The sequence below is a fragment of the Dipodomys merriami genome, unplaced genomic scaffold (assembly GCF_024711535.1).
Source record: "Dipodomys merriami isolate MVZ:Mamm:240054 unplaced genomic scaffold, mDipMer1.0.p SCAF_2, whole genome shotgun sequence".
Taxonomy (NCBI): domain Eukaryota; kingdom Metazoa; phylum Chordata; class Mammalia; order Rodentia; family Heteromyidae; genus Dipodomys; species Dipodomys merriami.
In genome coordinates this window covers 68,581,469-68,608,595 of record NW_027203381.1, presented here as the reverse complement: position 1 = coordinate 68,608,595, position 27,127 = coordinate 68,581,469, and the positions used below count along the sequence as shown (strand labels likewise).

The 27,127-nt window shown below is 34.6% G+C and overlaps 1 protein-coding gene across 24 annotated transcripts in view; it reads right to left on the bottom strand.

The window, feature by feature from the left end:
- Dlg1 (discs large MAGUK scaffold protein 1) overlaps nt 1-27,127 on the bottom strand; it is a 209,356-nt gene that overhangs the window by 58,091 nt on the left and 124,138 nt on the right. For 23 of the 24 annotated variants that reach the window (XM_070029891.1, XM_070029892.1, XM_070029890.1 and 20 more), the window contains 8 exons: nt 24,022-24,075; nt 22,475-22,525; nt 21,354-21,478; nt 19,326-19,495; nt 16,840-16,976; nt 12,627-12,771; nt 8,107-8,227; nt 5,043-5,199 (listed from right to left, as the gene is read on the bottom strand). In XM_070029891.1, the coding sequence (XP_069885992.1) occupies nt 5,043-5,199; nt 8,107-8,227; nt 12,627-12,771; nt 16,840-16,976; nt 19,326-19,495; nt 21,354-21,478; nt 22,475-22,525; nt 24,022-24,075 (960 nt within the window). Of the gene's footprint in view, nt 1-5,042; nt 5,200-8,106; nt 8,228-12,626; nt 12,772-15,575; nt 15,646-16,839; nt 16,977-19,325; nt 19,496-21,353; nt 21,479-22,474; nt 22,526-24,021; nt 24,076-27,127 lie in introns of those variants that run through there. The other variant, XM_070029915.1, reaches the window with a different exon arrangement.

Below are 27,127 nucleotides of genomic sequence, written 5' to 3'. Positions count from 1 at the left end.
CATTCTACACTGTGAGCAGTAGAAATGTTGTCTTAATCTACACTTCTTTCTTGCACAGTGCAGCCTCATACTCAGTCAGAGGTAGAGGTTAGGACTTTTTAGGTCTTTCTTGGAAGATCTTGAAAACCACCTAAGATGCAATTTATATTTCTGGAATGCTTTTCTTATATTCCTGCCACATTTATCTTTAGTTTGAGCAGTATTCTCTGATTTTTGTTACTGTTGAAAAGTCAATGCTGAAAAGCACTGTCAACTCATAAGGTTTGCCTGTACATCTCAAATTCCTGTTTAAAATTAGCATTCATGAGTTATATAAGGAGGATTGTATTGACAATTCTAAACACACACACACACACACACACACAATATATATATATATATATCCTGATCAACCTCATTCTTTCTTATTCCTTTCCTCCCTACCCTCATTCTTTTTTATTGTAAAGATACTATACAGAGGGTTACAGTTACATTAACAAGGTAATGAGTACACTTCCTCTTGAACATTGTTACCCCCTCCATTGTTTTCCCCCTACCATCCCCTCCCTCCCTCCCTTCCCCGAGGTTCTTTTTTTTTTTTTTGATTGTGATTAAGTGATTACATAATTTCCGGAAATTCACAGTATTGTGGAATAATGATGCTCATTTAAAGTCACAAGTTCATCCTAACTTTCCTGGAGCAAATTGTCTATCACAGTCTGTAACATATAATGGTGTTCACATGTTATATACCATATATGTGATCAGCAGCATGGGGATATTTAGTAGTGGTTCAACCAGATGAGTGGGAGTTCTTTGTTTCTTAAGTCCTGTTAGTTTTGTTGTATCACCTAACATTTTGGATTTAGCATCCACTTATCAGGGAGACCATGTACCGTTTGTCTCTTCGTTCTTGGCTTACCTTGCTCAACATGATTCCTTCTAGCTCCATCCATTTCCCTGCAAATGCCATTATTTTGTCATTTCTAGTGGCTGCATAATATTCCATTGTGTATAGATACCACAATTTTTGGATCCATTCATCTGTGGTGAGGCATCTGGGTTGTTTCCATATCCTGGCTATTAGTGCTGCAATAAACATGGAGGTGCACGTGTCCGTGTATATTGGTTCCTGTTGTTCAGGGTAGATGCCTAGAAGTGGTATGACTGGGTCGTAAGGGAGGTCAATCTTTAGCTTTCTAAGGACCCTCCAGACTGCTTTCCAAAGTGGTTGTATAAGTGTAATTCCCACCAGCAGTGTAATAGGGTTCCTCTTTCTCCACATCCCCTCCAGCATTTGTCGTTGGCTGATTTGTGGATGTGGGACATTCTGACTGGCCTACCCTCATTCTTAAAACACTTCCAACTGGTTTCTTTTTTTTTTTTTAAATGCATGCCAATTAACTATGAGGACAATGTTTATCCTCATTTACCTTCTGTTAGTCTGTCCCATTAGCACTGGTTCTCCCATCCACGGTTTTGAAATTCTTTTCTTTTTTCTTTTTATTGGTTGTATTAGAAATTAGTAGGCAAGCATGGTACCAAGGCTTGTTGAGATACATCTCAGCCCCCACCCCCCTTTTTAAAAAAAATTTTTGTCCGGTCATGGGGTTTGGGCGCCGTCCCTCAGCTCTTCAGCTCAAGACTAGCGCTATACCACTTGAGCCACAACACCACTTCTGGTTTTCTGGTGGTTTATTGAAGAGTCTTACTTTCTTGCATGGGCTGGCTTTGAACCGATATCCTCAGATCTCAACCTCCTGAGTAGCTATGATTACAGGTATGAGCTACCCCTTTTTTGTTTTGGATATTATAAAGGTAGGGTCTTAAGTTGTTTTAGATATTTTAAAGGTAGGGTCTTGAGTTTTTGCCCATGCTAGCCTCCAATTGCAGTTCTTATGGGCCCTGTGTAACTGAAATCATGACTCCATGTCTATGCATTAATTCAGATAAAGTCTCAATAACTATTTGCCTGGGCTGGTCTTGAACTGTGATCTGCCCAATCTCTTGCTTTTTGTAGCTGGAATTACAAGTGTAAACAGTCATGCCTGGCTTATATCACAAATTATAAGGAAAGAGAGTTTATCATAACACTTCTTTTTTTTTGGGGGGGGGGTGTTGGTCCTGGCACTTGAACTCAGAGCTTAGGCACTATCCCTGAGCTTTTTTGCTCAAGCTTTTTTGGACTCCACAACTTGAGCCACAGCTCTAATTCTAGCTTTTTGGTGGTTAACTAGAGGTAAGAGTCTCACAATCTTTCCTATTGGCTGGCTTCAAATTGTGATCCTCAGACCTCAGCCTCCTGAATAGCTAGGATTAACAAGTGTGAGCCACCAGTGCCCTGTACCATATACTTATTAAATAAAAAACAAAACATGGATAGCGATGATGGTAAATAAAGGAATGACTCCTGTCTGAGCCATTTATTTGCTGTTATAGGCAACGTAACTTCGAAATTTTAATTTTGCCTTTGGAAAAATATGGCTCCTAGAAGCTTACTTCATGAAATATACAAAACTTCATCATTTCTCAATTCAAACAGCATTTTGAATTTCCACAAAGTAAACTAAATACTATTGAAATAACCTTACAATACAATTTAGAACATGTGAAAATAAGTTACCAAGAGGATCCATAAAAAAATCATGCACTATTAACTTATGAACATCAGAAAATAAAGCTATTATGTATAGAAAATAAAACAAGTATGCTTTAGCAGAAAAACCTACATGTACTTATGAAGCTGTTAGGTAATCAATACTTCATATCAAAACTGCTAAGGTAGTTTATAAAAAGAATTAATAAAAATGCCTAGGGGAAAAATTATACTCTGATAATAAAATTTTAGTTTTTATTAAAAGGTAGAGCACAGCTATAGGTGATTATTCACACATTTGAGTGAAACTAGTTTTACACCTAAAAAGATATGTTCAAAAGTAACCAGGAAAAAAATTAAAACCATCAAGAAGAGACTTAAGGGGCTGGGAAGGTGGTTCAGTGGTAGAGTGCTTGTCTTGCATGCATGAGGGCCCTGGGTTCAATTCCTCAGCACCACATAAGCAAAAAGAAAAAAGCCGGAAGTGGCGCTGTGGCTCAAGTGGTAGAGAGCTAGTCTTGAGTTGAAGAGCTGAGGGACAGCACCCAGGCCCAGAGTTCAGGCCCCATGACCGGACCCCCCCCCCCAAAAAAAAAAAAAAAAAAAAAAAAAAAAGAAGAGACTTAAAAAAAACAAAAAGCAAAAAAACAGGGCTGGGAATGTGGCTCAGTGGTAAAGTGCTTGCCTCACATGCATGAAGCCCTGGGTTTGATTCCTCAGTACCACATACACAGAAAAAGCTGGAAATGGCGTTGTGACCCAAGTGATAAGAGTGCTAGCCTTGAGCAAAAGAAGCTCAGGGATGGTGCCCAGGCACTGAGTTCAAGCCCCAGGACTGGCAAAAACAAACAAACAAACAAAAATAAATAAATAAATAAACAACAAAGAAGCCCAAACAGTATTTTCAAAGCATCCAGAGATAGTAACTGCCAACCTAGAATTCTAGGTTTACAAGTGAGGGCAGAATAAAAATATGATTGTATTTATCACAGGAACCATTATTAAAAGAAGAGAGTTGGGGGGGGGTGCAGCGGTTAGGGAGGTGGGGGAGGGAAGGGATAGTGGGAGAACAACAAGGGAGTGGATAACAATGCTCAACAAGAAATCCCAGCAATCCCACTTTTGAGCATTTACCCAAATGATTTCAAACAAGACCACTCTAAAGCTACCAGCACAACTATGTTTACTGCAGCATTATTTACTATAGCTAAGATATGGAACCAATCCAGATGCCCCTCAGTAGATGACTGGATCAAGAAAATGTGGTATGTATACACAAAAGAATTCTATGCCTCCATCAGAAAGAATGACACTGCCCCATTTGTTAGGAAATGGAAAGACTTGGAAAAAATTATATTAAGTGAAGTAAGCCAGGCCCAAAGAAACAGGTCCCATGGTTTCCCTTATTTGCAATAACTAGTATATGTCTGAGACAAGCAGAAATAGTCGTTGATGTTAGGCGAAATGAACCCCAGGATAAAGACTCAAATGTTTTTTCTTTCTTGCTATTGTTTTTAACATATTTATAAGATATTTCTTTGTTGCTTTGAATGTGCCTCCCCCACTGTATAAACCCTGTTTTCACTGTATTTGATGTTGGTATAATTTGTGGAAGGGAAGGGAAAAAACAAATTGTTTAAATAGGGATACAGGTGGACCCATTGCAACAAAATGAACTTTACAACTTTGGCATGGGGAGGGGGTGGGGAGATGGGAAGGGATGGTAAGGGGAAACAAAGGAGGAGGCAACAATGCTTGATAAAAAATGTATTCATTACCTTGCTCGTGTAATTGTAACCCCTCTGTATGGTATTTTCACAATAAAAAAAAAGAAATGTACTCATTGCCTTACATATGTAACTGTAACCCCTCTGTACAACATATCTTTACAATAAAATAAAATTAAAATAAAAAAAAGAGAGTTCTCATTCAGGCACATATACATATTTGAGGAAAAGTTTTACTTTTTTCAATGACTAGGGAGCAGAGAGAGAAGTTACAAATGCTAAATTTTCTTCAATGAACAATATAATCCTACACATATATACATATATATGTATACACACATACAGTAACATAGTCATATACTTGAAAAAAATATATTTGAAAAATAACTGCTCAACTCAAATACAAATAGTGGTCCACTGAGAAACACGTAACTTATGAGAGTTATATACAAACAAAAATTGTACGCTTTATGAGTAAAGTATTAAAAAACACAAATGACTAAATTTAGGGATATAAAATGATCTTTAGATAACACCCAGAGCAGACAACAGATTAAAATATAAAATAAACTCAAGTAAAAATTTAAGTTTATAAAAACTGACCCCTTGTAAGAAAGCCAAGTAGTCAAAGAAAATCTACCATATGAAGCAATGTTATTGCAGTAAAGTGGTGTAATAACCAGGTATACACATACTTTAGGATAAACTTTGCTTTTAATCATTAACAGGTCATATCCTACCGATATAATCCGATCTCCTTTTCTGAGCTCTCCACTTAGATCAGCAGGTCCTCCAGCCAAGATAAAGGAAATAAATATTCCTTCTCCATCTTCACCTCCTACAATGTTGAAACCAAGGCCTGTTGAGCCACGGTGAAGAACAACTTTCCTAGGTTCCCTAAAAATTTAAAAAAAATATTAAATACCTTGGCAATTTTATTTAGAACTTGATAATCTATCAGTCCCAATTAGGGATTGGGAGGAGACTGGGATAGGACTGCTTAATGGTTATAGAATCTTTGAGAGATAATGAAAAGATTCTGGAAATAGCCAGTGGTCAACAGTAGCACAATACTTCAATATATTTAATAACTAAACTTTACACTAGAAAACGGTTTAAATATCCATCTCATTATATATTTTACTACAAATGAACTTGAGATGTACACATTAAATGTATAACATTTATGGTATATGAATAATATTCTAAAAAAACTATTAAGTGTATACTCTTTTCTTGGGATATGATTGGTTAATGTGGAAAAACTTTTGAAAGACTGCTTAGGGTCAAGTTGTGGAATTTAACAATGCCTACACAAAGACTTTTGTACTTAATTATCTCACTATAGGAGTGATTATCAAAGGGAGTGGTAAATGCACATTATTTTAAAAAGATATAACCACTAACCAACCCACCGAATGAATATTCATGGCACAGTTTGGAAACTGATTAGATTTGTTGTGTGATACTTAAAAGTCCAATATAATATTCTAGACAAAAGATATGTAGTAAAAAGGATAGAGATGGAAATAAAGACAGAAACAACTTCCTTTTTAGTTTGTAGAATATGTAGAAATTAAAGACCAGATAAACTATTAACTTTTTCTCTATATTTCTAGAAATAGGAACTACTAAGCAAACAAAAATAAATGGTCATGGAAGATTTGTCTAGAAATACTGCCTAACAAGACTGTTTCTCAAGAACAGACCTGAATAGTTACTCTCTCTTTTTTTGCGCCAGTACTAGAGCTTGGGGCCTTGAGCTTTCACTTATGGCTCACGGCTATTGCTCTACCACTTGAGCCATACCTCTACTTCCAGCTTTTTGCTGGTTAAGTGGACATAAAGAATCTCTAAAATTTGTCTGCATGGGCTGACTTCACTGTATAATCCTGAGATTTTAGCCTCCTCTGTCTAGATAGAAGTATAGGTGGAGCCACCAGCAAGTAGATCACGAAAACTATTCTTTTTTTTGCTAATTTTCACTCCAAATTCAATTCCTGAGCATCTACTTTGTATTCAACATTGCTAATCCTGAGAAAAAAGATAAATAATCCTATATTTAAAGAATCACTGTCTAGAGTTAGAAGTCTGACAAGAAAAATAATAATTATCATAAATAGAAAGGTTCACAAACAATAAAACTGTAAGGATACAATTAATAAAAACAGATTAGCTGGGATACATATAATGTTACATGCTATAATATAAAAGACCTGTACAAATTATGAAACAAACTATACAATGTCTTACTGCTGTCTTGATAATGTGGGAAAAAAATCTGTAACATTTTTTCACTGATTATTTTCCAGCTCATTAGAATTCTTTGGGACCAAAAAGACCTATAAATGCCACATCTCCAGCTGCACAACTATATTTTTCATCTTAGTTCTAAGAACAGTTATTAAAACTTTAACATAGAAAAGCAATGTTTAAAAAAAGAGTTGAAAGCAGAAGTGCTCAGGGACAATGCCCAGGCCTTGAGTTCAATCCTCCTTGAAAACCAACTGTGACAAGCCATCCCAGCAACGAGCACCTAGACTCAGCTAGTCTGGGGAACAAGGGAACATGGAGAGGAGTAAGAGGAGATGATGTCACATCAGCTACTTTGTGCCTGCCCTTTCAAAATTAACCACAGCCCGGAGATCAGTAGAAGTAAGAAGTCTGCCCATCCTGTCTACCTATTAACTGAACAGGAATTTATATTCTTGCCTTTGTCACCTGACTTCTCTACCTAGTCGCCAGATGTCAGAAGTAGCTAGGGACATTTCTACCAACATTTTTCAGCCCCAAGTCCTTCCTCTTGCCATTTATTTGCTCTCTAGTATTTTTTTTCCAGCCCCTCAATGTACATGAGACTTCTCCAGACTTCATCTAAGAACTCACGCCACCAAGGGACAGCTGCTGCTCACTGCCTTCTCTGGGAGGGGGCCAAATTCCAGCCTTTTACCCCTATTGTTGATGGCCGTTGTCAGCAGAAAGTAGCCAAGAGAGAATCCGAGCCCTATTTAGGGCTCCTGTAAGGTCGGCTCCTGGATGGCTAGCAGACTCCACCCTCCTCACAGCGAAGTCTCCACCCAGTACCTGCGTTACCTAGGCAACTGGGACACCTGGAAGAGGTCATATCTGCATTGCTGATTGACTACACCTTTCTCTGCCCATACCCTAGATAAGGCCTAGCCAAGGCCCAGGCGCGCGCTCTCTGGTCTTTTCTAGCTCTTTCTCAGCTCTTCTCTTCTCTTTCCCAGCTCTCTCTCTTTCCCAGGCCTTTCCACACCACGTGGAGGACCAAGATGGCCTGGTGCCAGCCAGAACGATGAATAAACCTACCCCTTACCTGAAAAAAAAAAAAAAGAGTTGAAATGTTTTATAATGTAAATAGTTTTTCATGTCGGCCTCTACAATGAAAATTCCTACACTAAAAAAGGCTTAGGAGGGGCTGGGAAGGTGGCTCAGTGGTAGAGAGCTTGCCTTGCATGCCTGAGGCCCTGGGTTCGTTTCCTCAGCACCACATAAGCAAAAAGAATAAAAGCCGGAAGTGGCGCTGTGGCTCAAGAGGTAGAGTGCTAGCCTTGAGCTGAAGAGCTGAGGGACAGCGCCCAGGCCCAGAGTTCAGGCCCCACAACTGGACCCTCCACCCCCCCCACCCCCAAAAAAAAAAGGTTTAAGAATTCATCAAATTAAAAAAAAATTTAGTCCTAAAATTGTGGCTAACTTGGCTGATGAAAATTCCATTTACTATTCAAATTAATATTTAACAATCCATTTAATCTCTTTTAAGAAGATCAGTGTTAAATTCCTTACCTAGTAATTTCATCATCTCCAAGCACTGCTTTAGAAACAGGTGAGTATCTGGTTGGTGATGCTGGTGCCTGGCCCAGGTAGGAAGATGAGCTAACATGGTTATCAACAAGCTGAGAAGAAGCTTCAAAAAAATAAAATGAAAAAAAATGAAATGAAATAAGCCATCCAGTAGTTCTCATAGAAACGTCAAAGTTAAAAGTACAATTCACATTCACTAATGTAGGTATCAGAATTTGGTTAGAGAAGATTTATCAGCTGAAAAACTAAAAAAGCTCAATTTCAATTACAAACTAGGTATTATCTAGTTCAGACATTTAGATCAATAAAACAAATTTATCCCATTTACTTTGAGAAAATACAACTTAGAAAGGAATTTTACATATTTGTACAATGAAATCCAAGAAAAAATTTAACAGATTATCATAGAAAAGACTTAGATTAGCAATTTGAAATTCAATAATTGTTCTGAAAACTCATCTTTGCAGACTTTCAGAAAAGAGTATACACTAGAGAACAGACTTATAATCCCCTCAAACTCCTCCCTGGAAATCCATGTTGGAAAGAGAATAAATACTACTACTACTACTATTATTAACTACTACTACTACTAGTACTAGTACTACTAGTACTAGTACTACTACTACTGGGACTTAAACTCAGGGCCAGGGTGCTGGCTCTGAGCTTCTTTTGCTCAAGTACAGTGCTCTATCACTTGAACCACAGCTCCACTTTTGGCTTTTTGTTGTTGTTTTTGCTTTATTGGGAGATAAGATGATCATGGAGTTTCCTGTCCGAGTTGGCTTTGAACTGCAATCCTCAGATCTCAGACTCCTGAGTAGCTAAAATTACAGGTGTGAGCCACCAGCACCTGGCCAAACACATATTTTTCAGAGACCCAAAAGACATGAAGAAGATACACTGAATATTAACCATGGCTTTCCACAGTAGTGAAAAAGTAGATGCCTTTAAAACTTTTCCATTTGTTTCTCATTTTTCAATGAGTATTGAAAAATACTTTTAAAGTACAAGTATTACTTTTGCTTTAAAAATGTATAAGTTTAATTTTAAATGTTTGAGAAAAGTATACCTATTAGAGAATAGTGAATAATGAAAACCAGAAGCTTAAAATAGGTACCAAAAAAAATCTAGATCTGCAAATCAGCTCAGAATTGTCACCCCAAAAAGGGTAGAACTATTTATTCTTTTTAACATACTATAAAAAGAGTGGAAAGGCTAGAAAAAAGTTAAAAAAATTTAAAAAAAGAAATAAGCAAAACCTATTGGGGTTCATTCAATAATAATCATCATAGATTATCATATAGCCAAAGCTAAAAACAGAATTACAATGCTATTCCTGAACATGCTTTCCAAAGACCTACGAAATACTTTAGTTGCAGCTTATAAAGGCATAACCTATTTGAATTTACCTGAATAATTACCAAAATACAGAGAATGTAATATTTAAATTTCTTGATGCTTTATGATAAAGTTGCTGGACAATTAATCAAGAAATTCCACCAAATGCTCAAAACAGATAATGTTATATTTTTCCTGTCCTATCTGGACTGCTCCTTTATTCAACAGAATCTTTTAGAACAGGTAAACTCACATCCAAGACCTACTATTTAGGGTCAACAGGGACTAAATACTAATGCTCATATGAAAGAAATGATAGCCCAGGAAAATCAGATTAAAACAATGTTATTTTTACATTAAAAAAACTCTCAATAATTATAGGACAGAGTCCAAGTCGGGGTACCAATGACCCAAGACTTGTAAAGTTTGAGAGGAAAAGAAGTACAAGACCATCAAGTCAGAGGGAAAAACTTAGGGACCAAATCCTAAGTTTAATAAGGCCTTCTTGTTGAAAAGAATGCAAATTAAGTGAGAAGACATGCAATGCAAAATTATTTAATATTTTATGTCAGACAAATTATATTCTTGTTTAGTTCCAATAATAAATCTGTTTTTTTGTTTATGGGTACAATAGTTTCATGATTATATTTTTATCATCTTGTTTTGGTTGCAACTATGAGCTATGCCTGTTTACCTCCTGTGATTCTGATATACTGTATGTATTATCCCCCTACTAGTATCAGGGCTTGAACTCAGAACTCTTTTCAGTGACTTATATAGCCTACAGAATGGAAGACGATCTTTTGCTAGTTAAACCTCTGACAAGTGTCTAATTACCAGAATATACAAAGAATTGAAAGACTAAATCCCCAAAGAATATATAATCTAATTAATAGTCAAAGAAGCTAAACAGATATTTCTCAGAAGTACAGTGGCCAATAAATACATGAAGAATGCTCAACATCCTTGGTCATAAAGAAAATGCAAATTAGAACAACACTCAGGCACTGGTGGCTCATGCCTGCAATCCTAGCTACTTAGAAGGCTGAAGGACTGCAGTTCAAAGCCAGACTGGGCAGAAGTCCATGAGACTCTGTTCTCCAATTAGCCAATAAAAAGCTGAAGTGGAGGTGTGGCTCAAGTGGTATAGTGCCAACCCTGAATAAAATGCCAAGCAAGAGCTCTGAGTTAGGTAGCAGTACTGGAACAAAAACCAAATCAAAACAACACCAAGAGTTCCATTTCACACCAGTCAAATGGTCATCATCAAGAATATAAGAATATGAACAATAACAAATGCCACTTTGGCCGGGGGGTGGGGTGGAGAGGTGAAATGGGAAGGGATGGGAAAGGGAAACAGAGGAGGAGGCAACAATGCTTGATAAGAAATGTACTCATTATTTTGCCCATGTAATTGTAACCCCTATTTACACACACACACACACACACACACACACACACACACACACACACACACACACACACACACACACACACACACACACACACACACACACACACACACACACACACACACACACACCCAGTGAAAAATAAAACAACAACAACAACAACAAATGCTAGTGAGGTTTCATGGAGGAAAAGGAAGCCTAACATAAAGCTGGTGGAGGTTCTCCCCAAAACTAAAAACAGAATTAACACTATGATACAGGGATACAATTCTTGGGCATTTATCCAAAAGACAGCAAGTCAAGATTCATTAGAGGTATCTGTATAACCATGTTCACTACAGCACTATTCACAAATTGTGGAAACAGCCCAGATGCCCTACAACGGATAAATAGATGAAGAAACTGTGATAAGCTGGGCGCTGGTGGCTCATGCTTATAATCCTAGCAACTCAAGAGGCTGAGAACTGAGGATCATGGTTCAAAACCAACCTAGGCAGGAAAGTCTGTGAGACTCCTATCTCCTTGCACAACTATTTGACTTAAAAAGGAATTTTGAGTAAGAAACAGGTTATTCTCTTTGATTCAAATAATTTTTATTTTATTTTTTTTGTTGGTAATGGGGCTTGAACTCTGGGCCTGGGCACTGTCCCTCAGCTGAAGAGCTAGTTATCTACCACCTGAGCCACAACACCACTTCCTGCTTTTTCTGCTTATGTGGTGCTGAGGAATAGAACTTAGGGCCTCATGCTTACAAGGCAAATAACTCTACCACTCTGCCACCGCCACAGCCCCCTGATCCAACTAATTTTAAGACACAATTTCTGTCCATTAGAAAGGCTGGATACTATTAAGAAAATGATTCATTTACACCTGGGTAATAAATCAATGAGCAGATAAATAAAGATGTATGAGGACAGTAAATAGATTCAAAATGTAATTTATATTTAATTTATATTGATCCGTGATAGCAACAAATCTTAGTAAGTTTTAAAAATAGGAACAGTCCCATATTAAAAAAACATAATTTTAAAAAGAAACACTTAAAAACATATCTCAAAGAGTACCTTTAAGATCTTTGTTATTCTTTAATATTAATTCAATTCATAAAACCAATATAGTTTTCTTTTTCAACTAAGACAAACTCATTCATACATATTTAAATTTTTTGGGGAGTAACATATTAAAAAGATTCTCAGGTAGATAAGAATCTTAAAAGTACATAATTTTAATAACAATTTAATTTTATGCAAAACTAGATTGCATACAAATATAGTTAAGCAATATACTAAGAGCCTTAAATATATGTATCTGTTAACATATAGTTGAGAGTATAGAAAATTCTTTCAAGTCCTAAAAATATTTAAAATTGGTTTCTTAAAATGCAGTCTAAGAACCAGTCTAAGAAGCATCAGAATTAGCCTGCTTGTTAATAGAATAAACTACTTGTTTATTTCTGTGCTCAAGCTCCAAACTACTAGATAAAAACGAAACTGTGAATGCCTTGCAAATACTCTTAGATGACTGTTATTTACATAAAAGCTTGAGAAACAATGCTTTAAATGTTAAACAGTAGAGGTAAAAAAGAATCTTACCTTCTCATAATGAAATTCTGACTTAGACTTTTAGAAATGATTAGATAAAATATTTAGTAGTTCTTTTAAAGTACTTTTATGTTGTTAAACTTTTTCTCTTATATTGGGACATTAAAGTACATGTCATCTAAAGAAATAAGATAAATTTAAACAAACTTACAGTTGGTGATATCAGGTGGCACATAGCTATCATTCATATACACACTTGTCGGTTTCGCTACTTTCAAAAAAACACAGTCAGATGTGTTCTTTAAGGCGGTTACTGCTTCTTCGTGAGTAACATCCTCTAAGCACACACTATTTACCTGGAAAAAAATCCCCAGAAGATATGAATTTTAAGACCTTTCATTCTTGGTTATAAACAATTACATCAAAAAATGGGGTAAATAATATGTGTAGAAAAAAGGAAAATAAAGGTGTGTGGGAAGAAAATACTCATTTTTATTGTCTGTGATATCAGTTGTTTCTATATGTATTGACCATTTTTCTGTATCTATAATGAAGTACTACTGACTTTTAGGTAGTGATACTGTATTCAACAACTTTGTTGAACATTTTTGTTAGTGCTAGTAGTAGCTTCCTTAGAATTTTCTATACAAATATAGCATCATCTATTTCTTCTTTAGATTGTGTGTTGCTAAGGACAGAATCCAAGGACCTTTTGCATGCTACACAGAGTTTAATCACTGACCTATATCCCCATTCCTTTTCCTTTTATTTGGAATAGCTTTCCTTTTTTGATTCTCACTGCTCTAGCAGTATACCACTGAATGAAATTAATACTTTTTGTCCTTAAAGGAATGTGTTAATTTGATCTAGATTATCTAGAATGTTGGTATAAGACATAGTATTCTCTTATATTTCCTTCTTCATTCTTATTTTTTTTTAAAATAAGTTTAAGTCTTCTTTCTTGGCTAGTCTAGCAAAGGCTTCTCTGATGTTTTGTAAGTATCAAGTTTTGTTTCTTTTCTTTTTTCTAGTCTCTCATTTATTTCTGCTTTAGTCTTAGCTATATTTTCTTCCTCCTGCTTGCTTTAGGTTTAGAATGTTCTGGTAATTTTTTAATAAAGAAATGAAGTACTCTTGTTTTAACTCACAGTGTACTAAAATAGTTTTCGTTATTTTTATTTTTAGACTTCTATTAGCTTATTTTAGTTATGTGGGGGAGAGAAGATTTCATTACTACATCTCCACACGTTTCCACTGTGTTTTATGGATCTACACTATGCAAAATAAAGACTGTCTATGTATTGCTCCTTTGGTGGCCTGCCATAAACCATCCATCTTGGTATTCATAATCTTGTAAAAATTCCTTCCTAGGTGGATTTTTTTTTTAAATTTAAATTTGAGACAAGGCCTGTAAACTAGGCTGGTCTTGAATTTGTGGTCCTCATGTCTCAGCTTCCTGAGTGCTGGGATTGAAAGTATGCATCCACCAAATCTAGTTGTGAATCTTGGTTGGCTAAGAGTCAGGCTATGAGATACAGTAACTGAGCTCTAGACAATGAGATACAGTAACTGAGATGCAAAAGAGAAGGTTGATAAATGTCATACATTGGAGTTTATCAACTTGGAAAGGTAATTCTTAGAACCTACCACTATTGATCAGATGCCATACTTAATTATGAGTAATCACTAAAGAATTAAAACATCTGGCTGTAGTTGAGCTCACCACTGATAGGGGACACCATTGGCCCACCATATGTATGTATATGTCAACTTGGAAGTAGATTGTTTTGTCCTAGGTAAACTGACATTATGTGGTATGGAGATGACTTGTCCCAGGTAAGCATTACATAATTAGCAGAACCATAAGCAAACACATGAATATTGTTGTTTCAGCCATTTAAATTTGTTTTTCTTATAAACTACTAGATAATATAGAGCAAATAAAATTTACGGAGTTAATGTGTAGTGATGTGACTAAAAGAGGATGATCACCCAAGTTTTAGACTTAACACTACCTTGGGAGTGAGCATTGAGAGAGTAGAGAATATGTACAAGGCATGAGTTCTCGATCACTTTAATGTCAAGTATGCTAGGGTGTAAGGAAGCACCAGGAAAGGAAAATAAGGAGTAGCTGGTGAGGTAAGAAAAATACCAAGTTAGAGGGTGTTAGTCAAAGTGAAGAAAGTGTTTGGAGAAGAAAGAAGGCATGTCAAATTCCAGGTATGACAATTAAGATGAAAATTGAAAATTCCCTAATTGCAGTTTAATCGTAAGATCAAAAACTACACTAAAAGTAGACTCAAGATAAAACCAGTCTTCCTGCTTTAGTAAATCAGTACAGATTGCTGGCCCTCTATTGACAAGTCTGGCTCTGGAGAAAGCACAAAGGAAAGCATGGTAACCATCAAATTAAAAAATAAAAGTGAGAAATCTAGTGGTTTAGACTACGTGTATGAACACGTGTGTGTAGGTGGTGATGGTGAAAAGGTGTTGTTTGTAGCCTGGGGAAAGGGTAGCAATTATAGCTATGAGAGAATAAGTTAGAGAAAAGTAGACCAAGTTCTGCTCACTCTTTTCCCCATCACCTTAAAAAATTCAGTCTCTTTGCTGCAATGATTGGAGGTACTAGAGAAAATGCAGAAAAATGCAACCTTTATATATTGTTAACAAGACCATATAGTTTAACACTTGGAAAATGTTAGAATGTAGAATGTTTGTTTTTTTTTAAATAATGCTACTAATTGAACACCCAATGATCCAATATATTATGTTCTCCATAACACACAGCAGTTGTTTAGTATAATTATTGTAACACCAAAAAAGTGAAAATAAATTGCCACCAAACCAGTGTAGGCTATTCAAATTCCAGCTTTCTCCTATTTTATTTATTTATTTAGGCTCAGATGAAATGCTGTGACACAGAACATGAGAGCTGGTTACCCTATCAATTGCCCAGAGAACCTGGGTCACACAATCCAAAGATTGGGATAGTTAACCTATACAAGGAGGCAGACCATAACAAAACAATACACACGAGACAAAAAGGGGTCAGGAAATAAATCCTTCCCCCACCCCACTTGATGCCTAGAGGACTATTCTATATAATAAGCAATATTCTACATTTTCTTATGAAATTATAGCCAGCTCAGAAACATTTTACCTTGTATTGGCTTTCCTTCATTCTTTGCCTCACTTTTTCATTTTCACTGACTCTAGCTTCCAGATCACACCTACCAATAACACCATAACATATTAGACTTTCTTCAGGTTATTTTTCTAGGGAACATGAGCTAAGGCAATTATTGATGAAATCTGGATAAATCATGATATGGTCAAAGTGCAATATTACATAAAGGTAAAATGCATGAGTTTTAGCTCTAGGCAAAAGTAAGGCTATTTCTCAACTAACAATATTGAGTGATAAAAGTATTAAAAGACTATATACAGTACATTATACTTAAAAATTTAAACAAGCAATACTAAGTAAAATAGGCATATATGTGTATTTTTTGGCATTACTAGGGTTTAAATTTAGGGTCTTGTGCTTGGTTGGTTAGTGCTCTACCACTTGAGCAAGACTTTCAGCCCTGTTTTTTGCTGGTTAGACTGGAAATAAGAGTCTCATGGAGTTTTCTGCCCAGATTGGTTTTCAACTGAGATTCTCCAAATCCCAGCCTCTCAAGTAGCTAGGATTACAGGTATAATCCATGGAACCCAGCATGATTAAACTTTTTTTTTTTTTTTTTTTTTTGCTGGTCCCTGGGGCTTGAATTCAGGGTCTAAGTGCTTTTCCTGTGCTTCTTTTGCTCAAGGATGGGGCTCTACCACTTGAGTCGCAGCTCCACTTCTGGCTTTTTTTGGGGGTGCTTAATTGGAGATAAGAATCTTATGGACTTTCTTGCTTGGCTTTGAACCTCAATCCTCTCATCTTAGCCTCCTGATTTCCAGGCATGAGCAACCAGCATCTGACTTGATTAAACACATTTTAAGGGATAAAAATCATTATAAAATTATTGGTGTGTAGTTTTTGAGCTGAGGAGTGCCTTCACTACTCTTAATTATATTATATACTAATCAAGTGAAACAAAGGCAGTCATCCATAAATGACGGCATTAGGCCATAAACTTAAGAATTGTGATTAAATAATTTCATGTATTTCCAAGCCCTTAACCTTTCAATGTGGAAAGGAAAAGAGAGGAAAGAACAGAATAGGGGAGTAGACAGGAGAGGCAAAGGAGGAGAGAAAAAGAGTAAGAGAAAAAGAGGGGCTGGGAGAAGAAATGGGAAATACAGGTAATAATAAGAATCACATGTCCTTTTTGATAAAAGATGACTAGAATTCACTCATTTAAACAATTTTGCTATCTAGACAGTGCAGTCTTTCAGGGAAAAAAGCTAGCTATCAAAATGATAAAAATACTTACTGCGAGAAGTTTATCTCCAATCTGAAGTTTGCCATCTTTATGTGCTGCACCTCCCTCAATTATTTTAGTTACATAAATGCTATTATCCCCAGGAATATGCTGATTTCCAACACCTCCAGCAATGCTGAACCCAAGACCTATTTAGGATACAATAGTTTTAGACTCAATAAAAATGAACTTAAAGGGGGCAAGGGGAAGAAATGTGATCATGATACCGACTTTAAAAATTAGAAGGTGATAGTTTCATCACACTGTTTAAAAAAAATAGAAAAGAATTTATCTATCATAAAAATCCTCAGTGTACAAGATGAAGTGTACTTCATGAACTGAAACACTGAAACCCCTTTGTACATGAAAGATGATTTTTTTAAAGATGATTTTTAAAAAAGCCTGGCACTGAGCGATGGGTGACAATGTTATCAGACACTTTGTATTCATATACTGTTTTGTAGAATGAGAATTTCTTTGTACAACCACTTAAAGATAATAAAAAAAATTAAAAAAAATCCCCTAGAGCTGGTAGTTCATGCCTATAATCCTACCTACTCAGGAGGCTGAGATTTGAGGATTGCTGTTCGATGCTTGCCCAGGCAGGAAAGTCCATGAAATTCTTATCTCCAATTAATCAGAAAACCAGAAGTGGTGCTGTGGCTCAAAGTGGTAGAGCACTAGCCTTGAGCAAAAAATCACTGGGACAGTACCCAGGCCCTGAGTTGAAGCCAACGATGAACAAAACATTAAAAACAAACAAACAAACAAAAAACAATCTTCAGTATTTATGTCCCAAGTAGGGGTCAATTATATGGGCACTCTTATAGTTACAGATTCCTTTTTACTTTTAAGTTCCTCCTTAAAATCATTTTATAAGTGGGTTTGATAGTCCAAAAACAGACTGTAAAATTATGCTTCACTTTTGTTTCCATGCTAATTATGCTTATTAACACTTTTTATCTTTTCATAAGAATAAAATTCCTTTGTTGAGGGAAGATTAATAGGCGTTAAAAATGTGGAGTTTTAAAGGAGGAGACAACAATGCTTGATAAGAAATATACTCATTACCTTGCTCATGTAACTGTAACCCCTCTGTACAGTATTTTTACAATAAAAAACTTATTTAAAAAAATGTAGGGGCTGGGAAGGTGGCTCAGTGGTAGAGCGTTTGCCTTGCATAACTGAGGCCCTGGGTTCGATTCCTCAGCACCAAATAAGCAAAAAGAAAAAAGCTGGAAGTGGCGCTGTGGCTCAAGTGGTAGAGAGCTAGCCTTGAGCTGAAGAGCTGAGGGACAGCACCGAGGCCCAGAGTTCAGGCCCCATGACTGGACCCAAAAAAAAAAAAAGTGGAATTTTTCCCAATATTTTAGAAATTAAGGATTTTAAGTCATAAGTTCCAAGTCTGTGTTCCTTTTTTTTCTGGAATTCTATTTCCATAAAGCCAAGTTTTGGAATTATTATTCATAGCTATTTACCCTTAGTCCTATCAATGCTTTCAAAATTTACAAGTCACATCACACTTCACCAATCTTAATGTATATGGAACTGCTATGACAAGCACTACAAATACTTTGTTGTTTTAACAGCCTATATTTAATCTTTTAAGTTAATCTGCATTTACAGTGATTTGTAAAATCAACATTGAACATGACTTCAAGAGTATTTTTTTAATGTCAAGAGTCATTAACAAAAGATCTGTCCTTAGAGCAAATAGAAACCCATCTACTTTAAGTTCCTTCTAAAAATGAAAATGGATATGGAAATTTTGAATATAACAAACATATGAACTTATTTTTATATTTGCCAGTCCTGGGGCTTGAACTCAGGACCTGGGCACTGTCTCTGAGCTTCTTTTACTTAAGGATGGCACTCTACCATTCGAGCCAAGAGCCACTTCTGGCTTTTTATGTTTATGTGGTACTGAGGAATTGAACCCAGGGCTTCGTGCATGCTAGGTAAGCACTCTACCACTAAAGCCACATTCCCAGCCCAAACTTATTTTTTTTTGGTAAGTACTGGTCCTGGGGCTTGAACTTAGGGCCTAGGTAGTGTCCCTTTTGATCAAGACAGTGCTCTACCACTTGAGCCTATAGCTCCATTGGTTAACTGGATATAAGAGTCTCACAAAGTTTCTGCCCAGGCTGGCTTCAAATCATGATTCTCAGATCTCAGGTTCCTGAGTAGGATTATAGGTGTGAGCCAATGGCACCTGGCATATGAACTTATTTTTAAATTATAAACTAATATATATGCACAGTTTTAAAATGTAATAGTAGTACATATAAGTTAACAATAACTTTTCAAATGATGCAGTCTTGGAGGGCATATAGACAATCTAAGATGCTACTTGAGACAAAAACCAGTAGAAATAACAGTAGACTATAAGTATTGTTAATCTTAGAATATACATAGAAATAAATTCATAATTATGAACCCTGAATTTAGCTCAGAGATTTCCAACTTAATATTTTGTCTTAGTTTGATTTACTACATACCTTTAGGACCTTTAATTAGTTTTATTTCCATTATTTTTTCGGATACTGGTTTTCGTCTTTTTACATATAATCGTACAATAGATCCTGCTTCTTTCAATGCTTCAACTGCTTTGCTATGTGTTACATCACGAACATCTGCTTCATTTACTCGCAATATACAGTCATTGACCCTAAAAAAGTTAAATATTAAAAACTTTAAATATCAATGTACTATTTTTATCAATTTTTTGTCATTTCTATTCTTAAGATAAAGAGAATTTACCCCAAAAACTGTGAATGAAGAGGCTGAATGTTAAATTCCAATGTATGAATACAATTTCCTAAGGATCTAGCAAAAGGAGCAATACAATAGTACAAATAATGCATCACACAAACATTAAATATCTATTCTTTGGGATCAACCAAATGCTATGTACTTTTCTTCAGTGTTTAACCCTTTCAACAAGATGTGTGTGTGTGTGTGTGTGTGTTTGTGAGTGTATGTATGTATATAAAATCACTATTTTTATGGAGAAACTGGGGCAAGTTTAAATAACTCTCCCCAAACCATATAATAAGTGACACAAATGTTATGTAAAGATAAGAAAAATGAGGTTCAAAGAAACTGATCAACTGATAAAGGTCACAAATAGTATCAAAACATGTATTAATTCAATGGCTTTTTCAAAAATAATTCAGTGTCTTTTCCACCTTCAATACTGAATGATGTTTGCTTGATATTTATATGAAGTTGAAGAGTAAGTTATCTAATTCAAAGTTCAAATATATATATAAGTAATGCAATTTGTTGGAGTGATACATTCTTTAAGTATTTCACTTGTTCTTTTTTTAACTTTTCCCCCTTTTCCTGGTTTCACTTGTAACTGCATAAAACTCTATTAGAGAAAAAAAAAGATGACATAGAATGGGAAACAAAATACAATGCAAACATTAAACCTACATTTGATAAGTTTCTTTAACGATTCAAGGAAAGAAAGTCTATACTAAAAGCAATAATACTTCACAGAGTTAAGACCATTGGCATGTTCTTGGTTACAACAAAGGTAACACATTAATTTCCACATAAACAGTACAAATTAAAGATGTAACATAATCAGGAAATCAATATCTACACTTATATGAATGGTCAAATTCTTAATTTTTGTCTAATTTCATTAGTATACCAACTGCCATATCCAGTAAAAAGTCCAGTTTACAGATGGAAGATCTGCTGAAGTTGCCAATAGTCTTAAAACAAGATGCTATTTTTAAACAGATTATATAAAATCTTTAGCTTTAAAATTTTACTCTAAAATGACATATATGCACACACAAAGAAATATGCCATAATTTACTTATGGGCTAAGAAATGCTATTTAACTAAGATCAATATTAATTTTAGCCAAGGAAATCTTATTTATAGCTTGCATTACTTTGTTCTTTGTGGTATGGCGCAAAATCAGATATATATGTTCTTCTGTATTGTTTTAGTGGAGAGGTGCTGAGAATAGAACCCATTCTCACGCTTGGTCAAATACTCTACCTCTGGGTATGTTGAGATATGATCCATATTACAAAGCTCAGAGTGGCCCTAAATTTGCTATGTGGTCTAGGGTAGTCTCATTCTTGCCATATCTTGCCTCTGCTTCAGTGTTATTTTTACTGGTATGAGCAACAATGCCAGCCTTTCTCTTTATCTTAAATTTAGGTTTATTCACATTCATCAAACAGAAAAAAAGGAAAATATTTTTGGCTTTATTCAAAACTAAGGAAACTTATAATTTCTATAAATTTGGTCATACACATTTAAACTATCAAACTTTTTATTTAAAACATTATTTAGATATGATGAAAAAATTCTTAATAAAGATGGAAACAATGCTAAGAGCATAAATACATTATTCAATTCTTTGAATGTTATTTGTGCATTTTACTCTTATTAGTGAGTACAAAAGTGCTTCTTACTTATGTTTATTCTTTTCCTAATATGCTTTAAGAAAATTATCTATAAAGTAGAGTCATCATCACAACATGAAGTATAAGACATACCGCAATCTTCCATCTTGGGCAGCTGCACCCCCTGTGATAATTTTGGTAATGAAAATACTTGAGTCATCTCCAATGTGTGGGTTGTCTGTACCTCCTGCAATGCTGAAACCAAGCCCTGAATTTCCCTAGGAATAGAAGGAAAAATTTTAAGACAATAACTATTATTTTTATTGATAAACTGCTATCACTTAATTTCCAGAAACTGTATGTGAGCAGGTGGCCTTAATTATAAGTAAGAAACTTTCAGATCTATTATTTTCCTTATAGTCTAGCATGACTTCAAACATGTAGACTAATTGTCTAAGGTTGTCTAAGATTTTAGTTTTAAATATGCACACATGCTGTTATTTATGAGATTCTTTCTCATGGAATACTTAATTTCTCAGAACTGCTGGTCAGACAAGGTGCCATTACTAAAATTCAGTATTGACTGAACACAGATGGAAAATACTAAAATTCAGAATTGACTGAACACAGATGGAAAATCTATCTCCAGAAATTTGTTTCACATCTAAGTTATTTTCAAAGTGGAAAAGAAGTTAAGTTTTGGTATAGTTTGTTCCATTAACTATGGCTATTATTTTGCTAGGAAAGAAAACTGATACAATGTCAGTTGCTTGAAGGCAGTTTTCTTAAGTAAATAATATTGTATTATAGACCTAGAAATATTAAAACAAGAAGCACTTTAGAAATTGTCAGTCTAAAGGAATCTGAGACAACTAAGTAATATAATAATAAAGCAAGAAGCATTTTAATTACTAAGGAAGTATGATGAATATTAAACAATAATTAATAAATACTGTTTCATTAGTTGAATCATATATGTTGTAAAAAAGTAACATGTTAAAAATAGGGGACAGGAGTTTAGAGAAAATGAGAATTTTTCTGTTACTTTTGCAAGGTGTCTATAAATCTAAAACAATTTTAAAATTAGAAATATGTAGTTAAAAGAATAAAGAAAAAATTATGAAAATATCATGGCTAATTTTGATTTATAAATTTATAAAAGAAACTATTACATTTTTCTGTTTTTGAAAGATGTTCTCCCTTGAATCCTCTATGTTCAAGTAGTTTATTTAAAAGTTCTTTAAAATAACAGATTAAGATCATTAAGTTTTTACCCTTTCAAGTGTGATTTCTTCATATTCATAATCTGCATCAGTGCCATTAACCTAAAGGGGGAAAGAGATGTAGCTCAGAAATTTAGAGTGAAAAAATCTGAAATGGCAAGATAATTTTTCCATGATTTATTAATGAAAATCTGTTAAATGTGACAGTGATGAAATAATACACCTCATTTCAATAATTTTAGGGAAGATTTTCAAGAAATGGAAGACTACAAATGTGACTGTGTTGGCATTCATATCTTTCACCACAGGAAAATATTATCAGACTCTTCCTCTGTCTTGATCCACAAATCTAACTAGCTGCTAGCTCTAAAATTCTTCAATTTTCCTGAAAACCATTAATCTTCATTCTCATTGATACTACTTTGTTCTCATTGATACTACTGCGTTAAGTTCCTCTGAAATACTGCAATACCCAATCATTTAGACTGGTAATACCAACTGCCATATGTGCTTTAATCATCCGTACTTATAAAAAAAGCCCAGGATAATAAGAAACTCTCGAAAATGTTCAGAAACACTTTCTAAACTTATTTCAAGTCTATGGTTTGGAAGTTAAGGCTCTGCATAAATGAGTGCCTGTTTGCTACTTACCTTCATTCCAAAAATACAACTTGTACTTGATCACATTCTAACATATTGTTCAATTTGAATGACTCCTACTTCCAAATATCCTGCAATTTCCCACCTTTACAGTTGAACTTTTATGCTTCCTCTATCAAATTTCATTTAATAGTTCATGCCCAAGTTAGATTCACCACCTGCTCACATATTAGAAATATCTGTAATATTAGCACTTATACTCCTATACAGTAGCTGACACCAATGGACAGCCAAGTAAATGAAGTTATTTTGGACCTTTATAAGTAAATGAAGTTATTTTGGACCTTTATATTTACTAATCTTGCTTTCAACTTGGTGATATTTTGCCTAAAATACATGTACATATTTTCCTTAAACATATGTGCATTTATTTCTTATATTATGTAACTCTTAGTTCTTACAACCTATATGAGTTCTAAAAGGAAAACATGATCACCAATTCTGCCCATAAACAAAATATATTTCAACAAAGAAAACATAAAAGGAGTATGTGGACTGAAAATCACTATAGTTCAGAAATGGGGAGAAAAAGAATTTTAAAATAACATCTATAAAATGACATATACCAGTCTATTAAAAAAAAAAAATCAACCCAAAGCATAGGCACCTACTTCCTCATCTGCCAAATACCCTTTGAACTGTAAGATTTTTTTTTTTTTTTATCAGATTCTACTATTTTGGCTTTTAGTATTGAAAGAAAAAACTTTTAAACAAAGTAACTTTCAAGAAAAGCTATAATCCATGAAAAAATTACAAAGTTATAATCATTTTAATACTTGATCACACAAACAAACCTGTTTACAAAAAATTTCCTGAAAATTCTAAAATGACTGTGAATACCCATTAAGAGAAAATAATGTCAATACCTTTGTATCTACATAAAAAATCAGACAGAAATTGTAAAATTTTTTGAAACATGGGAAGGAAACAGAACTTACATAAGTTGGTGTTTCCAAGCTGTCTGTGTTGACCAATACAGGAGGAGGATTTGCCTTTATAGAAAGAATTATAAATGTGTTAAGTCTACTACTATAATCACAATACTGAATAATAAATGTTAGGAATATATAATGATTTGGTTTTTTCTTTGTAAAACTTATTCTGAATTACAGTCTCATATAAATGTGTAGAAAATTGCACAGATTACATATACCCTTCACGCAGACTCCTCAAAATAACTAGAGCATACAGTAAAACCAGAAAACTGAGACAAGATATGTTTGCAACATCCCATGGTTTTATTTGCTATTTCCTAAGTTACAATTTTATGTGAGCTTTTTATATGCTAAGTAATGCATACAATTTCTAGTACCACGTAGCAAAAAAACAAAAAAGCAGTTGTTTCCTTTTGAGAAATGAGATGCTATTTCTGTTAAAACAGCATAGATATTTCACAAAATTCATCTTCTTTAGTATAACATAACAACTCTTTAATTGAAAACCAGGTTTTCTATTCTCAAGGATCTCATGAATTTCAATCATGCCTATCACCCTGAAAAAAAAAATTCCCTCTTAACTAAACTGTGTTTAAAGATCAAACAAAAATGTGTCACACAAAAACTTAATCTCAAAACTTTAGATAATCAGAAACATTTTAAATGTAAAAGTCCTTGATGATTTCTGACAAATTATTACATTACATTATCAATCTGTACTACTCAAATAACAATGTGGATTACTGGCTGTGAGAAGTAATTTTTATGTGGATGACAGAATAAAGTTTAATACCAAATGAAAAAAACGCATCAAAAAAGATACATTCCTGTCAAAATTAGTTCTTCAATATTTAAGATTATAAAAGTACTAAATTCAAACAAATTTTCATAGAGTAACATAATGATTACTTAGCTATGCTTAAGAGTTTTAGCAGATATGCTTATATACCCTAATAATCTTTTACTCTAAAGAATTACACAAAATAGTTCTATGAAAGAACATTATAACACAAAATAATAATTACTTTCAAATGTGTTAGCTTTTAAAAAATATGAGTTATCTGAGCCAGGTGTGCTGGTAGAATATCTGTAATTCTAGCACTTTGGGAGGCTAAGGCAGATTTTTGAGTCTGCCTGGACTTCATAATGAGTCCATAACTTAAAAAAAACAAAAACAAACCAAAGATGCCCCTTCAAAAACCATAATGCATATTTGGAATTCAAATGATAAACTATTTTCAGCATAATATTGATTTGAATGATATAAGAAAGTACTGTTTCATGATTTTAAAAAATTACACTGTATATCTCTGGGCCATGTATGTTAAACAGTAGGTTAAAATGAGTAAAAAACATTTTTGTGGTATATAAACATAATATTAACTACTGTTTGTCAAGTCAAACATTAAATACATAATATCTTCCCCTAGGAATATTTCAGTAAAAATAAAACCTCATAAACAAAGATTCTACATGTAAGATTGCTATTTAAGCAAAGCTACTGACTGAGACATATAAGAATTTTTGAACATTTGAAATTACTTGTTTCCCAATTCATGCTATTGAGAACTGTATACTGCTTAAGCTATTATATCAGAGAACAATAACAATAAAAAATAAGGCTATTGAAAGCTGGGAAAGAAAATATACTTTTGAAGTTACAGGAAGAAAGCAATTTAGTTCCCTTTATTTATAGTAAACATATAAAAGAAAGTTTTTTTTTATTAAAGTCTAGTGTGTATTATAAATCATAATAATGTTAACTAACTGCTTGAGCATTACCAACATTCCCTCTGTAGAGAAATTTTCTTTTGATTCTAATCATTTAAAATCTTGCTAACATTAAGATACATCCAAACAAAGTGATAAGGTCTTACATTTCTTTAAACAAGGAGAATAAGAGCTGTTTATAAAACAAGAGTACAACTGAACTTTTTACAACTACTGAAAGATAATAAAAATACAATTCAACAAAAGAGAATATACATGAACTGATGACTGCTGTAGCTATTTTATTTGTCAAGCAAAATCCATCTTACCACATAAACTATCATCCCATCTTAATGAAGCTGCAAAAAACTACCAAATGAAACTATACAAGAGATTAAAATCTCAACAAACCCTGGACCCAGATGCTTAATTCCCAGTGAAAGATCACAAGATTAATGAATAAATGAGAGAAATTCTGCCCTCAAAAGCAGCATTGCCACAATAAAGGATTTAAGTGAGAATGAAGAGGAAGAGGGTCCAAACAATGAGCTCAATGAATCGGTGATAAGAATGGCTGATTAAATAAGGAAATGATGCTTAAAAAGCTGGACAAGCTGGGCACTGGTGGCTTATGCCGTAATCCTAGCTACTCCGGAGGATGAGATCTGAGGATCTCGGTTCAAATCCAGCCTTGGCAGGAAAGTGTGCAAAATTAATCACCAGAAAACTGGAAGTGGCGCTGTGGCTCCAGTGGCAGAGTGCTTGCCTTGAGATGAAGAGCTCAAGGACAGCATCCAGGCCAAGAGTTCAAGCTCCATGACTGAAAACAAATAAACAAAAAACATCTGGATAAATTGCAAGAAAATAAGAATAAATAATAAGATAATACAGCTGAATCAAATAAAGAAGGAAATGTAAGATATGATAGAAGAATTTAAAAAGGGATGGTAACTATGAAAAAAATCATGAAAATAAAGAATTAAATTGCTCAAATAAAAAATCCAACTGAAAGAACAGAAGAAGTTGCAAACAGGGCACCAGAGGTTGGAAGATAAAGCAGAGGAATAAGACCAAACTGTCCAAGATACTGAAAAAAAAAAGGCTTAAAAGATACCAAGGGGATTTACAAGACCCTTAGGGTTTCATCAAAAGATTAAAATGTCGGGCTGGGAAGGTGGCTCAGTGGTAGAGCCCTTGCCTTGCATGCATGAGGCCCTGGGTTCGATTCCTCAGCACCACATAAGCAAAAAGAAAAAAGCTGGAAGTGGCACTGTGGCTCAAGTGAGAGAGAGCTAGCCTTCAGCTGAAGAGCTGAGGGACAGTGCCCAGGCCCAAGTTCAGGCCCCCACGACTGGACACCCCCCCAAAAAAAAGATAAAATTTCAAGTTAGTTGTACAA